The 15,391-nt window shown below is 36.9% G+C and overlaps 1 protein-coding gene across 5 annotated transcripts in view; it reads right to left on the bottom strand.

The window, feature by feature from the left end:
- chd1 (chromodomain helicase DNA binding protein 1) overlaps nt 1-15,391 on the bottom strand; it is an 84,718-nt gene that overhangs the window by 15,185 nt on the left and 54,142 nt on the right. For all 5 annotated transcript variants that reach the window (XM_023338045.1, XM_023338048.1, XM_023338046.1 and 2 more), the window contains exons 19-27: nt 14,841-14,989; nt 14,604-14,700; nt 12,123-12,218; nt 11,870-12,046; nt 10,821-10,978; nt 10,695-10,736; nt 10,467-10,600; nt 8,669-8,807; nt 5,076-5,226 (exon numbers count right to left, since the gene is read on the bottom strand). In XM_023338045.1, coding sequence (XP_023193813.1) covers nt 5,076-5,226; nt 8,669-8,807; nt 10,467-10,600; nt 10,695-10,736; nt 10,821-10,978; nt 11,870-12,046; nt 12,123-12,218; nt 14,604-14,700; nt 14,841-14,989 — 1,143 coding nt within the window. The remainder of the gene's footprint in view (nt 1-5,075; nt 5,227-8,668; nt 8,808-10,466; nt 10,601-10,694; nt 10,737-10,820; nt 10,979-11,869; nt 12,047-12,122; nt 12,219-14,603; nt 14,701-14,840; nt 14,990-15,391) is intronic.

Raw genomic sequence — 15,391 nt, forward strand, 5'->3', positions numbered from 1 at the left:
AATACTAATGGCATATCAGATCCATTCCAAAAAAAGGTATTATGTCATGGCTATACAAAGGACTTGTGAGCAAAAAAATACATTCAACTTCATATGTGAAAACAAAATGGGAAAAGGAAAGTAAAATGAAAATCACAAAAGAAGAATGGCACAGTTACTGCATGACAGTAACTGTCATGCAATAACTGTACAACTCATATCGTACATGACTACATATTGTAGTTCTTAGATTTTTTATAACACAGAAAAAAAAAGATTCTTGCACCAGTGGTGAGCCTAAGTGCTGCAGGCAATGTGGAAACAGAACCCAACCACTGGCATATATTTTCAGACTGTGGTGTTATTAGACAATATTGGATAGAAATACACAAAAAATATTGAAAATATCTTTAATATAAGAATACCTTTTAAATTCACCACCTTTATTCTGGGTAACACAGAATTTCTATCTGACAACACAAAATATCTGTATATTAACTAGAGCCTGTACAAAACTGTCACCAGATGCTGGCTCCTCCCTGACCTCCCTAGCCCTACCCACTGTAGAAGAATGGAGAGTGTATTAATGAAATCAGATGGAAAAATTAACATTCTCAATCTGTCTTCAACTGAACAAGTTCACTGTCCTATGGTCCACATGGGTGTCCAGTGTTAACCAAACACAATAGGCAAGAATGTTGGATTAATACTTAGAAAAAAGAGACGAATCGTCTTTCAGTAAGTGTAAATGTAAATGGTAAAGAGAACAAAATTTATAATTGATCACAGACTGGAAATGTGACCTTTAGGTGGAATCAAACTTTTGTAACCTCAATGACTCAAAAATAACAATAATAATAAAAAAAAGATATTTAATATACTTTTTTTGTTAAAGTATATCAGCTTCTGGCCGCCCCATTTATGTGCGTCAGTCTATCTGCCAGATGGCTACTTCTCACCTGGACATGAAGTCAAACTGAACAGTGTTTTTTTCTGTTCACATTGCTAACCTACCACAGTAACAATTATATTACTCAAATTTACATGCCACTTCATACTTTTTTCATACTTGCTAATTTCCACCCCTAGTTTGAACATATTAATTCTACATCTCCTCCCAGTTTATTATTTAGTTATTGCAATTAAGAATGCAATTAGCATTCCTAATTGTACCTTCTGAATTAATGCAATTTAACAAAAGGTTTGATGCAGTTCATTTTTGCATGTTAGACTAAGTTAGTCACCCTCTTGTTTTTTGCAGTTTCAGTTTATTTATAAAGAAAGTGTTTCCCACTAATTGGTTGTTATACTCCTAATTGGGCTGACTGAACTAAGTTCTGTTGGTTTTACATGTTTGACCAAGCTTCTGAAGCTATTGTTGTATTTATGTGTGCTGTCCTGATGCAGAGCTACCAAATAAATTTCAGTTATAAATCAATTCAGTCCTGTTTTTCTTTATCGGATTGGTATCAGCTGATGCTAAAGCTCAGATATCTGTATCGGTATCAGAAGTGAAAAACGTGGATCAGTTTTTCACTTCAGTAAGTGAAAATATCTCTAATTATCCCAGTGAATCCATAAGCTTGTTCTCATTCCCAAAAGATAAAACCAAGCAACGTATTAAGCACAAAAAACAGATGCCTTCCTTGTCTTTCTTCTCCAATAAAAATTCCAAATGTTAAAAATATATTTTAAAAAAAGAAAATTTGGAGGGAATATTTGTTTGTCAATACAGTAAAAGCACAGGCAACCTGACTGCTGGTTGAGCCAAAGTGCTTTTAAACAGATACCAGTTGCAATGGTTATCTACTGTTGTCTTGCTGTTTTACATTAGCCAGCATGTTGTCAGCATATTTCAACTGTTTATTACAGTTTGATGAAATGGGTTATGCTACCAAATTGACATTAACAAAAGATATATGTCTTAATGATCCAAAAGCATTACATGGAGGAAGAGGGAAAAAAGAAAACAGAAATCAAAAGTGCAGCAGGCTCAATGAGGCAATCTGAAGTGCAGAGACCGTGTCCTAAAAATAAAGCATGTTTGTTCAGCTGTTGCGCCATGCATGCTCAGTAGGAGGGATTGCTGTAACATTAATGCCTCAATGCAATCAACAGTCCACTATCATTTCATTTATGTCTAGGAGTGAATCTGCAGGTCAGCAATTCAAAGCTATTGGGTAGGTTTCCCAAGCATGCCCGGCGGCATGGGCGGGCATTGACTGCCCACAAAGTCAGCCGTGCTCCTCTCTACTGGAAGCAATTTCTTTCATTTTTACCTCAGAGTGACCCTCTTTCTGATAGTCCTATCACGATTTGATGCAGTAGAGGCTCCCGAACTTCCTGTATCAGAGCCTGCTGCCTCCTGCACTTTTTTCAACCGCTACAACTGCGTAATCCTTTGTTAACATGTCGTAAAGTGTTTTTCCGAGCCGCATTTAAACGCAACATGAGAACTAATATGCTCGTGCTGGGTTTGCACCTGTGCGGCAGCGAAGGAGACCTGCTGCTGATGTGAAGAGCTGCTCAAGTGTGTTAGAATCATGGCAGCAAGCTGCAAAGAATTTTGCCCAGTTTTCCCCCCAAAATAACCGAGTGAATTGAGTAAAGCTGTTCAATACAGGTAAAGTTAGCTAAAAAATGACTAGCTAATGCCAATATATCACATTGACCTTGTAAGAATAGGCTACTAATTTTGTTGTTATCTATGTTCAAAAGTGGGTAGTACTGGTTACATTTACCTTAGTAACTTTTCTGGGAAAAAGGAACTTTTTAGAGTAGTTTTAATGCACTGTACTTTGTTCTCTTACTTGACTAATATTATTTTTACTTTTTCTAGATTTTTTTTGTATAAAGGAATGGACTTCAGAGATTGGAAACATTAGATTTCTTATGAAAATTTTAGTATAATTACTCGGCATTTTATACATGTCAATGTTTATATCCTTACTGTTTATTTTTGAATTAACATGATTATTTTATTAGAAATATTACATAAAGGTTTGAGTACTTATTATTAAAGTAAATCTCGTTTTACTTTCATATAATCTGTCCCCCCCCCCAAAAAATAAGACCTCCTCCCGAAAGACAATGCCCCCCCAATAAACTCTTCTGGAGCCGGGGCTGTTCCCAAGGCAGAAAACGTTATCAGTTTTAATAATAAACTGAAATTGTGTAATAACTACAGTCAAATTAGAAAGTATGTTAGAAACTGACTTTGACTCTGTATGACTGGTCTTGACTTTTTCTTCAGTAAAAATCTATTTATTCCTAAGACCCATGCCAGGATTAGTGAACCTGAGGAACCTGAGGAATCAATCAATCAAATTTTATTTGTATAGCACATTTCAGCAGCAAGGCATTTCAAAGAGCTTTACATAATGATGTTTGTAATGACAAACAGAAATACAATGCAAGATAGAATCAACAATCAAAACACAGCATTAAGTTTTATTCTAGGTGTGTTAGTCTGATGTTTGGGCCACGAGGGCATGTTTTCTCTTCCTCTCTCTCTTTTTTTAACCCTGATGTCCAGACATGGTAGTGGATTGATCAGATAAGCTTGCTACTGCTGAGGTGGACAGTGGTCTATCTCCACTGGGAATTTTCGCTTTTATTTCTTCCTTTTTCCAAAGAAGCAATAGACGTAAAATGTCAATGCATTGGGGTTTAAAAGATGGAAAATAGGAAGAGCAAAGATTTTATTTTATTTTTTAATATAATATAAAAATATATAATATTTTTATATAATTTATAAAAATATATTTTATATATATATTATGATATATAATTAGATCATTTTAATATTAAAGTCCACCTTTTCTTAAGCGTGCCAGTCTGAGGGATGGAACTACGGGGCTGAAAATGAGTCCTACTCTGGCACTGATAAGAACTCTGAACAGATAGAATCATGAGAGTCCACTGATAAAGTCACATAGTGTCAATATAATCTCTTTGACAAGGAAGATTTTCAAGGATTGGAGGATTATCAACCCCGTTGATTACACACCCATATTAGAATAGAATAGAAGTACTTTATTCATCCCAGCAGGGAAATTACTTCGCAGTTACAGAATAGAGACAAGACAAGACAAAAGACACAATAACAACGTCCGGGTGTTGAGTCTGGAGTTTGGTTGTGGCAGAGCTGATGACGTCACAGGCCACCGCTGCATCAGCTGATGGGGGAATGTAAACAGCGATCAAAATGGCGGATGTAAACTCCCTCGGTACTCCCTCCCTCAGTGATCAAAATGGCGGACGTAAACTCCCTCGGTAAATAACACGGCCGCTTTCCCACAGCCAGAAGTTCAATGTCCGGGCTACAAATCTGTTCCTTCACGTTAACATGGCCGGGATTACACCACCTCTCGCTCACATAAAGTGCAATCCTGCCGCCCCTCTTCGTCCGACTCTTGGAAAAGTCCCTGTCCCCGCGCACCAAGGAAAATCCAGGAACCTCCACGCTGTAGTCCGGAATAAGCGAGTGCAGCCAGGTTTCCATGAAGCAGAAGATACTGTACTCCCAGTACTCCTTCTGGGTCCTAACCAGCGCCGTGAGTTCGTCTCTCCTATTTCCCAAAGACCTCACGTTCCCCACAATAATCGCCGGTTCCGCTGGCCTGCACCGTCTCCTCTTCTACCTCCGTTTAACTCCAGACCCGCAGCCCCGTCGTCTCCTCCGGGACCACAGGCCCGTCTCCGGGCAGCAGCAGAGGCCCACACAGCGCAATCAGCCGTTCACGCAAGCAAACAATGTCGCTACTCTGCTCGGCGAGGTTCTCCGCAACCAAGAGTATAAAAAGTAGCAGAAGAACGCGGAGAACATCGACAGAACCACATCCAGCCATTGTGGAAAGCCCAACTGATGATCCATGGGTTCTTCAAGCATGGATCCATAATCGGTTACAGCAAATATACACAGACAAACACACACGACGGGAGCTGCGTCTGCAGCTCGCATCGTGTGTGTTGCTGCGGCGGCGCCATCTTGACGAATATGACGAATATTATTTAACATCTATCATATTTCTGCATAATATCCTGGCCTAGTAGCCTGTCAAAGCTAAGACAGCATTGAGATGATGTGAACTTACCTTGTGTGTGAGATTTAGGTCCGGGTCCATCTTGATCATTTCCCAGCTGCCATATCCATATTCATAAATTCCTATGAGAAGACTTGAATCATCCTCCTTTCCCCATTCAATGTCAAAGTGTGCTGCCTTCGAGTGACATGGAATCATGTACCTATACAATTAGAAAAAGTTCAGGCTTAGACATGAAAACATACTTCTTGTGATTATGAATATGTAAAAAACAAACTCAGGTGGTGGTTGAGAACTACAGTATGCTATTTTTCAAATTCCTAGCAAAGTTGTCAATTTAGATATTTACACAAGTAAAAAAAGACTAAACACAGTTTATGAGTTCCTTTAGTAAACTGAACTTAAATGGGGGAATTTCACTGCCATAAGTCGAGAGCAGACATTTTCAGTCTGAAAGCAGGATATCATGTCTTGTTCTCAAAACTTGTAATGCTTACACTGAAAACTTCTGCTTTCTTTCAAATATCCACTGTGTTCTCCCATGCCTTTCTGCTCGTGCTCAAAACTTCTCTCTGCTCAGATCAAATCTCTGCTTGCAAACCTCTCTGCTCGCTTGCAAATTTTCTTCTACTCTCTCCCAAAACATAAAAGTAAGGTAGCCTGGCAACCGTCTCAGCCAATAGAATGAATGAAATGTGTTGTAGATAGAAAGTGTTATACTGGGCAGTGGGAGCCTCCTCGAGGGTGCATTTGCTTCCTTCTAGTGGGTGTGTCTGTGTGGCTATCTATATTTCTGTTCTATATTGATCCATAGATAGGAACAACCTATATAGATAGACTGATATTAAAAGAAAACTGATAAAATTCAACAGCCATTCTTTGAAAGCATGCTGTGACTCTAAAGTCTAATTAACCCAACAGTCACAGCTGAGTCAAGGGATGAGCAGAGGAGATGGGTCGGGGTATGATCAGGATGAAAGAAGCACTATCATCAACTTATCCACTTTGGTGCTATGTTAATCAATATTTTAGACTTCTCTAGAGACTTCTGTTTTGTTTTTAAAATGTGTCGAGGGCACGACAAAATCGCTCGAGCCGTTTTCCTGTTGCTGGCTTATTTGTTTTACATACTTGACACGTCAAATGCTCCGCAAACCGACACACAATGGGCCATCGATGCGCCTCCACACGGATTTTGATTGTAAACCAGACACACCTGACATGTGAAACGCGTTTGATGTGAATGCACCACAAGGTTCTGGCTCATTTATTATAGTCATCATAGCGACCACTAACAACTGACATAGCAACTGTCATGTCAGTTAGGTACAGACGCCAAATAGCAACCCTTTTCCACTGGCTCTACTTCAGCAGCCCCGCTCTACTCGTCTCTACTACGAAGTAATCATATTTAAACAGATCAGATGTTTTGCAAAATTCTGTTGACTTGTGAAAATATGTTCCTTATGTGTCGGGATGCACACTGCACCCAGCGAGGCACATTTTCAAGGCACTTCTGATCGAATTCTCAGTAAAACAACAAAACAATCATGACAAAGTTGTAATTGTCGCAGCACATTCATAATATACAGTGCCTTGCCAAAGTATTCGGCCTCCTTCAACCTTTTGCCGCTTTTCAGGCTTCAAACATAATATTCTAAAATTTTTATTATTTTGTGAAGAATCAACAACAAGTGGGACACAATTGTGAGGTGGAATGAAATTTATTGGATATTTTAAACTTTAACAAATAAAAAACTGCAAAGTGGGGCGTGCAATATTATTCGGCCCATGCCACCTATATCAGAAACATCCACTAAGCACATCTGCTAAGGCGCATCATGTGCGTGTCGCACAAATCGCACAAAACCAACACAAACCTAAACCACACAAATACAGGTCATCGTGCATAATGCCCATGTCCCTTAAAAACAGTGGACATAATACTCTTTTTAAAATTATTATATTCATTATAATTATACTTATTGTTATAATAAATAATAAGGACAGCGTACCTGTGTGATCCACCGGAGGAAGAGGATGAATAACCCCATGTTCAGCTGAGGAGGTGAAGCGACCATGTTTGCTTAATTTCTCCTCTTTTATAAAAGTTTTGACTAGATTTAACTGTTTACCCCTCCCACAGTCTTAGTGTGGCGCTCAGAAGCACAGTCGTCTGCTTAACAGTTTGCAATACCACAAAAAATCTGCTAAACTGGTGACCCCGCTAGAACCGTGCAAACGGTGAAAAGCTCAGGTGGCGTTCACTCCACCCCTCTTAAAACTGCGGGAGACTTAAAATTCAGGTTATTCACTTTTAGATAGTTTCACTATGTAGCCACATTTAGCTTACAGAAGGAGCGAAAGCTACAAGGGGCAACTCAGGCGAGGTCTGTTCGTGTATTGATATGCATGGGGCATCACACACATTGATTCTACAGGTTTGGTATCAATATAACATTAAAGCTCACAATTTAATCTTTATTTTCATACCCATTTTGTGAGGTTTAATTTTTAGAATTCATTCGCTTTTTGACGATCTGTTCGGAGGTTTTGATATTTTTATAATTTACAAAAAAAAAAACCCTTGACAAACCAGGTGTAAGGGCTCTGCTGACATTTGACGGCTCGGCAAGATACTCCAGCTGTCACATAGTGACAACACAGCAGTAGTGGAATGCATCATGAATAATGATGAGTCCAAATATAGAGAGGAGGTGGAACAACCGATGCAGTGGTGCAGAAAAAATTACCTCTGCAACAATGTGAAGAAGACCAAGATGGAGGCACATTTCAGAAGGGACAAGGATCCTCTTCAGCATACATACTTATAAAGTATATGACAGTCTTCTTAACCTGTAAAAAGAGTTCGCTGCAAATCCGCGTTTTCACCAAAGGCTGATAGTGATTATTATTGACAGTGCTGTCCATTGCCAGCCTATCTTTCCACATTAAAAGTAATACAATAAAATGACAAGTTTGGTTTGCATCCTTGTATGTTTGTGTAGCTGACCATGCAGCATCCTATGACCATTTCTACAATGAAATGAACTAAATAGAAGTGATATTAGGAAACAAAGGAAACAAAAACGTAACATAAGGAAACAGATTGTTTTTTTAAAAAGATTTTCTACATACATTGTTTTGCTTGTAATTTTTTAACATTACAGTGGCTTGTAAAAAGTAGTCATACCCCTTCCACCTTGCCATATTTTGTTACATTACAATCACAAATGAATATAATTCACTGGAATTAAATGTGAAAGATCAACACAAAGTGATGTACAATTGTGAAGAAAATTGTACATGACTCAACATTTTTTACAAATAAAAAATTTGTAAAAATTTGTTGTAGTAGTTGTAATGTAACAACTAGGTGTTGTTACATTACAACTACTACAACAAATTTTTACAAATTTTTTAAAAAGTAAGGTAGAAGTAAGGTAGTAATGTAACAACACCTAGTTGTTACATTACAACTAGGTGTAATGTAACATTCCAGTAAAGTTCAATTACTAGGCTTTATTTGGCTTAACTTGTTAAGTAGTAACTGTTAAGACTGTGATACTTCAGTGTGTATTACAAGGACAATAAAAGAACTGGCGAAAGGCGAAAGTCACTCAACATAAATTTAGAAACCTCACCTCTTTCTCTCCTCAGGATCAGCAGGGATGGACTTGTGGAGTGGAGCCAGTTCTTCTTCGTGGGAGATAACAAGCTTGGCATTAACCTGGACTCCAGAGATCCTAAATGTTGGCCCTTTCACTTTTCCTCGTCTGCCTCCTAATAATTATTGAACAATAAAAATAAAAAATTTTATTCATTTCATACCAGGAAAAAAAAAAGTAATGTTGCCAAGTAGTAGGTTGAAGTATGTACAATATCAACACATATTTAATACATATTCACTAATTTCATGTACAAGAAAACTTTAGACAGCTGAAAACAGACGTTTTTTCCTGACTATCTGAAGTTAATCAGAACTTCTCGTCTTAGGCGAGTTAAAAAAATATATACTTATTTATACACATACACAATACACACACTCATATATATATATATATATATATATATATATATATATATATATATATATATATATATATATATATATATATATGTATATATGCATACATACAAACACCTTGGTTAATCAACTGTGAACACATCAACAAGAGTTCTGGAATTTATTAAGAGCTACACTGAATGCTCCCAGGTCGACATCATGGCATGTGAAATTACTCCCAGCTCATGTCTCCAAGGTCTCAGTGGATCTTAAATCGAGCCTGCTGAAGATGTTGGTATGTAGAGATTTCTTTTTATAGAACAGTGAAATGCTGCTAATAATCAGTAGTATTACACACAGCATCAATTGTCAATGGATTTCACTATTTTTCTCACATACATATATTATATTTTTTGGTTTCATTATTTGATTTATGTCTTTAAAATACAAAACTTTGTAAGTAACTATATACTTTGTCCATCTGTTTTACAAAACAGCATTAAAATTTATGCTTTTTCCCATTTAAATTTTTCTAATGGAAGCTTTATTGATATTGTCTTTTATATGCATATATGTATAGCAAAATAAAGATTTTATCATCTTTATCTTCTCTTTAATCTTTACTGTCATTAAAACGAGTCAACATTGTCTGCAAGCATTCACTGAATGTTTATGACATGTGGGACGTTTTCCAAATGTTCAAAGATATGTGGGAAGCCACTGCACAGAAGAAGATAATGGTGTGACAGACATTTTGTTAAAGGGAATTATAATAAAATTTTGTATACTTTTCAATAAAAATAATTCTTGTGGTGTTGCCATAATCAAGTTACAGGCTCGGTTTCTCTACTTCAGTCCACTAAAATTCAGGGTTCACAGGGAACTTCATGACAAAGGTTCAGAAAACAGAAGCTCACTGCCTTGGTGCAAAAAGGGACAAAATCTGAAACTTTGTAGAAAGAAAAACAGTATATTTTGTACTAGATAAACCAGCCAAAAGGTGGCTTATGAGAGCACAGCTTTATCTGCACACCTTCCTAGCTGTAGCTACTTGTCAACAATCAGGTGAGATTAATGCTAAGTAATTTAACATTCGTTAACACCCAGAATGCCCAACAGGTTTGGGAGAAACTTTAAGAGCCATCTTCTCAGGAATTTAGATTCCAGAGTGCCAACATTCAAATGGTCATAACCTCTTTATTTTATTTTGTTTTTTATTTTCATGTTTGATATCATTTGAAAACTTGGAATCTACACTTTCAGAATATGTAAATAACTCAAAACGCCCCAAAGTAGACGTATTCTTGGATTTGCTGTAGCCAGTCACATTTACCATTATTGTAATGAGTTGTAATAAATACCACCAAAAAAACTGTATTAAAAGCAATTTAGTATTTTTTTATCTTCCTAATTTTTCATAAGAAAAGAAGGACTACCTGATGTCTTCTCTGGCCCACATGGGTTTTCACGTAGTGTTCTTACACATCCATTATGAACAGTCTCTGCCAAGCGTTTCAAGTCATGTTCAGATTTATCCACAAGTTCAGCATCACGAGCAATGGCATCCAACCTGAGTTAAACAGCAGATGTTAAGTTGGGCTATATACATCTTTAATTAGGGTTAGTCAGAGCCTTTACAAAAATCTGTCACTAATATAGCTTACCTTTCAAGTGGTCCTCCAAATTTTTTGTAACTCTTGACAAACCTGGTGGTAGCACATAACTATGTCAGTTTAAATATAAGACCACACTGAGGCAAAATAAGGAAGAGCAATGCAGCTGAGCTTCACCTGCGGATCTCAGCATCTGTAAAACCTTTGATATTTTCCCGTGGAATGGTTCGAGGTCTTCCCCGTTTTTTTGGTCTCTTTCGGTCGGAAGTGGAGTCACTGTCAGAGCCAGAATATCTTCTATTCCTGCTCTGCCGTCTATCAGAGTTGAAACTTATCTGCCAACACAAACCAGAAAAAAAATACCCAGTTGTTCAAATAGAACTCAATGCTAAAAGCAAGAATATGACTAAAACAAAAAAACAAATCCCAATAAAAATATATGTCCCCAAAAGAAATCAGAATAAACATTTTCCGTTTTAGGTCAATTAGGATTACCAATTTTTTTTTCTACTTGCTCCATGCCAGAATAATGGGGAAAAGAACTTCAAGGCAATTTTTATTACTTTCTTGAAAGTCAAGGGTTTAAATACACTTCACTAGTATTTGGTACCAATGCACTGTGGGGGGATTTTTTTTCCATTTGTTTTATCTTCAGTATCTTTTTGAGTCCGTGATGATTTTGTGGTCTCAGGTGTTGAAATTCAATGTTTTTGTTTTTGGAATAACTTGGCACAAAATTAAAGTTTAACCATGATGTTTTTCATTTTGTGTTTACTGTATAAATATTATCAGCAGTCTGGCTGTGCTAACCTGTCCCACTCAGTCACCTTTTGCCCACACATTTTGTGGAAAATGCAGCAAATATAACTATATAATATAAATATGTGACACATTTTCTGGGTTTTAGACCCAAAGTATTCAGACATAATTGTGTTGGTTGTGCAACAGTGTGATGATGTGCTGGGATCATGATGGGATTCTACTAATGTTAGAGTGTGAAACAAACTTTCTAAAAATTCTGCTCCTCCCCAAACTTTTCAATTCTCACCCTTTTTACGCATATTATGCACCAAAATGTAGCAGTGACAAAGCATGCAATTTATTCAGCAAACTTAAACTAGTTCTTTCAGCCTGCAGCATTCACATGGAATATTTTGCCTTGAGGTGAAATATTCCTCCTTCATAATATTATTTATATAATTCATAATATCATGAGTGGTATGCACCTGTTTAGCACAATTCCTCATGCGTGGCAACATGTAAATTTCTTCAAGCTCCTTCTGTCTTTCCTCTTCCTCCATTCTTCTCCTCTGTTCTTCAGGTATGATGTCATCCCAGCTCCGCTGACTTCGCTCAGAATCAATATCAATATCTTCATCTTCCATCATTGAGAAGTTAGCAACCTATTAAGACCAAACAAATAAATATCAAGTGTTCAGGAACTGGATAGTTGACTAACAGTCCTAAAAGTTCTCTGACCTTGAACTGAGACAGCAATTCCTCTCCAACAGTGGACGGCCCAGGATCATTTTCCCTGGTCTCGGCTCTCTTCAGTATCTCATCAATGTCCATTTCCTGACCAGTGCCAACATTCCAACAAAATAATCAGAGCAATAATATTAATTTCACCTTTTTGTTTGGCTCTTGTGCCACATTCTTCATTGCAATTAATTTTAGCTTAACCGCCTTAATTGTAGATATTTCTTGAATGCTTATTTTCCATTTCAAGTAGGTATTCAGTTCCTTGGAATAGTTAATCTTCCTGGCTAATGGCAAGTTCCAATAACGTGAGATGTATTTGCTTGTTGACGTATTGTACATGCTCTGTATTTTGATTTAGAAAATGTCCAAGATGGCGTTGTGGTAGAAGTGCTCCAAAGTATGTTTACATTTCACCAAAAATACCTTTGAGCAGGTATGAAGCATATCTTTCATTAGAGCCACGTTTCAGAATTTGGAATTTTTTTTATTGATTTGATGTAATATTCCATCAGACCAATAAATATAATTTAATGTTTTCATTAGCTCTTAGTAAGAACTCAACATAAATAAAAGCTTTAAAACATGGCTCTGTGTTGAGTTAATCTATATAATCTGTTTAACTTGTGAGCTGAGTAATTGAAATACATTAATTTTTCATTAATATTCAAATTTATGGATTACGACTGTAGTTGACGAGGGCTGCCAGAGTCATGCTGGCATAGAGGTGAAACTCTCACACAGTTTTAGTTACCTCCATCAAGAAAGGGAAGAGAAAAATGACAGAGGTAAAAATAAGTAATAAGTAACATCTGAGATGGTGTTTTCTAAACCTGGAGACACCCCGAGTCTTGAAAGATATGCAATTTTGTCTGCACAAAAACTGTTGTGTGAAAAGTTGCATTTTATGTTAAATGGCTCATTTGACAGATGAGCCATCTATCAAATGAGACACAGATCTTTAAAAAGCTCTTCAGCACCAAACTTCAGAATTGCAGAGAGCTCCCCTTGGGCTGTGCGCAAATAAGTTAGCTTATTTTTTAAGCTTGTTTGAATCAAATGGAACATGGTGCATTTTTTTAATTAAATTGTTTATTTTCTAACTCAATAAGAATCAATAAAAAGATTGATGAGGAATCAAACTGTAAAGCGAGATCAATAATGGAATCAATATTGCTAAATTTATATCAATTCCCATCACTAATTTCAAAATTATTATTTTACTGAATTCAAAATTGTATCACTATTATTCCTGCCCACATTTTTACTGTATAAATGTTAATCATCTCAAAGTAAAATGTTAAAATATATACTTAAAAAAAAAAAAAATCAAATCTCTATGTATTTTTGCCCACACCCCCAGATCATTTCAGTGACATCAAATAAATTGTTCATAAAAAAATATACACACCAATGTGCAACCAGGTTTTTGTGATATAAAAATCACTGACTGTGAAATATAATTTAATGCACTTACAGTATCTTCCTTGGGTCAACTTAAACACCCAGATTTCTAAAAGGAACATTTTAAGAATGTTGTCTGGTGATTGGGGCTAATCATAGCTTCCCCCTTCTGTCCATGCCAATAATTGTTTTACAGTTGAATTATTGAAGGTAAATGTCACTGCAAAGGTAGAAAAACTGTTTCATGATCACTTTTGTTTTATATCACTCAAACGTTGAATTCCTGTAGAAACAGGAATGTTCCCACTTTTTGATGGAGACAGCATATCAAGAAGTGGGAACACTCCTCTGCAAATTCAACATTTGTGTTTTAACTTCAACTCCCCCATTAAGTTCACCCTTTCTTAAAATTTGCAGATGTATATGAGATCTTCCCAGTATGATCATTTTGGTGCTGGACTCATTAAGGCTATAAAAGCAGCCTGCCTGTGTTTCGGTCAGAGGTTGAATTTGGAATGAACCATAAAGTGAGAGTCAGGGTCGCAAGGCCAAAAAATTTAGACTGGGTCTAAAAAATCCAACCCTCCCAGCCTGAGCCCACAGAGATTGTTTGTGATCCCAATCCAACCCGACTAATTATCTAATTAGAGGCCAGAACCAGAAGTCAATTCTTTATATTTTAAACTGTTACCAGTGTGAAATACTTCCAGATCTCTGAATTTGCACTCTGCTGGTTAGGGTACATTCAAAAAGCAGGTAAATGTGACCCAAAATGGTGCCAGGCCTTTGTGTGTTTGTTGTGCAGTGAGCTGTGCTTCCTACTGTCAAACTCCCACTTCCGATTAGACTGTAATGAGCATACAGTATTAACCACACCTTTATATTGTGGAATCTTCTTTAGTTTTCTCTCCAATGTATGTATTGTAGGCTTATTAAAAATGGGCCATAGAAGCCCCTACCCTCGCATCTATAAGTACAAAATATTTAATTTTGTTGAACAAATTTGTGCAAAAATCTGAAAGTTCCACTACCATGATCACCTTTGAAGTAATATACTGTAATTGTTGCACAACATACCTGAGGCTCTTGCTCTTCACCTTCTGGCTCTTTAAAAAGCTCTTCAGCACCAAACTTCAGAATTGCAGAGAGCTCCTCTTTGCTAAAAGGTGCTGAGCTGTGTGCAAGAAACACTGACATTAGATATAGTGATTACTGTTACTATTGTAAGACTAACTTTAATTAGTGTTACAAAAGTGTTGTCAGAGCAGCCAGGAAAAAGAAGTAAAGCAGCAGAGTACAGCCTGTGTTGCTTGCCTAGAGGGTGCAGATCCAGTATGCAAGACAGTTTTTCCTGTAGTGTCCATTCTTTGAATGACGAGGTGGTCTAAAACCATTTTCTTTTTTGCCCTCTCAATGATGTCTTCCTCCACTGAGCCTTTTGTCACCAGCCGATAGATATTTACCTGCCAGTCCACATAACAAATCATAAGAAAAACATTGTACAATTGTGATGGAAGAATACAATATGAATTATGTTTGAAAAAGTAATCATAAACAATGTAACTACATCTAGGATATTTTCCTTACTTGCATTACTAACTGTAAGAGTCCGTGACAAGATAAAACCATCACTAGAAAGATTAACTGCTACACAAAAGCTTTTATATACACGCACGCACACCCCCACATACTCACATACACATATACAGACCCCACCCCCCCACCCCAAATTAAAGATTGTGGCTTTACTGATGAACAGCCAGATTTATTGGACGTAAACCATGAGTTTCACCATAAGAGCTGTACAAACACACACAAAAAGGACAAACCACACTTTTATAACCGTAACATTTGAAAATTAAAAA

Source organism: Xiphophorus maculatus, chromosome 8 (assembly GCF_002775205.1).
Source record: "Xiphophorus maculatus strain JP 163 A chromosome 8, X_maculatus-5.0-male, whole genome shotgun sequence".
Classification (NCBI taxonomy): Eukaryota; Metazoa; Chordata; class Actinopteri; order Cyprinodontiformes; family Poeciliidae; genus Xiphophorus; species Xiphophorus maculatus.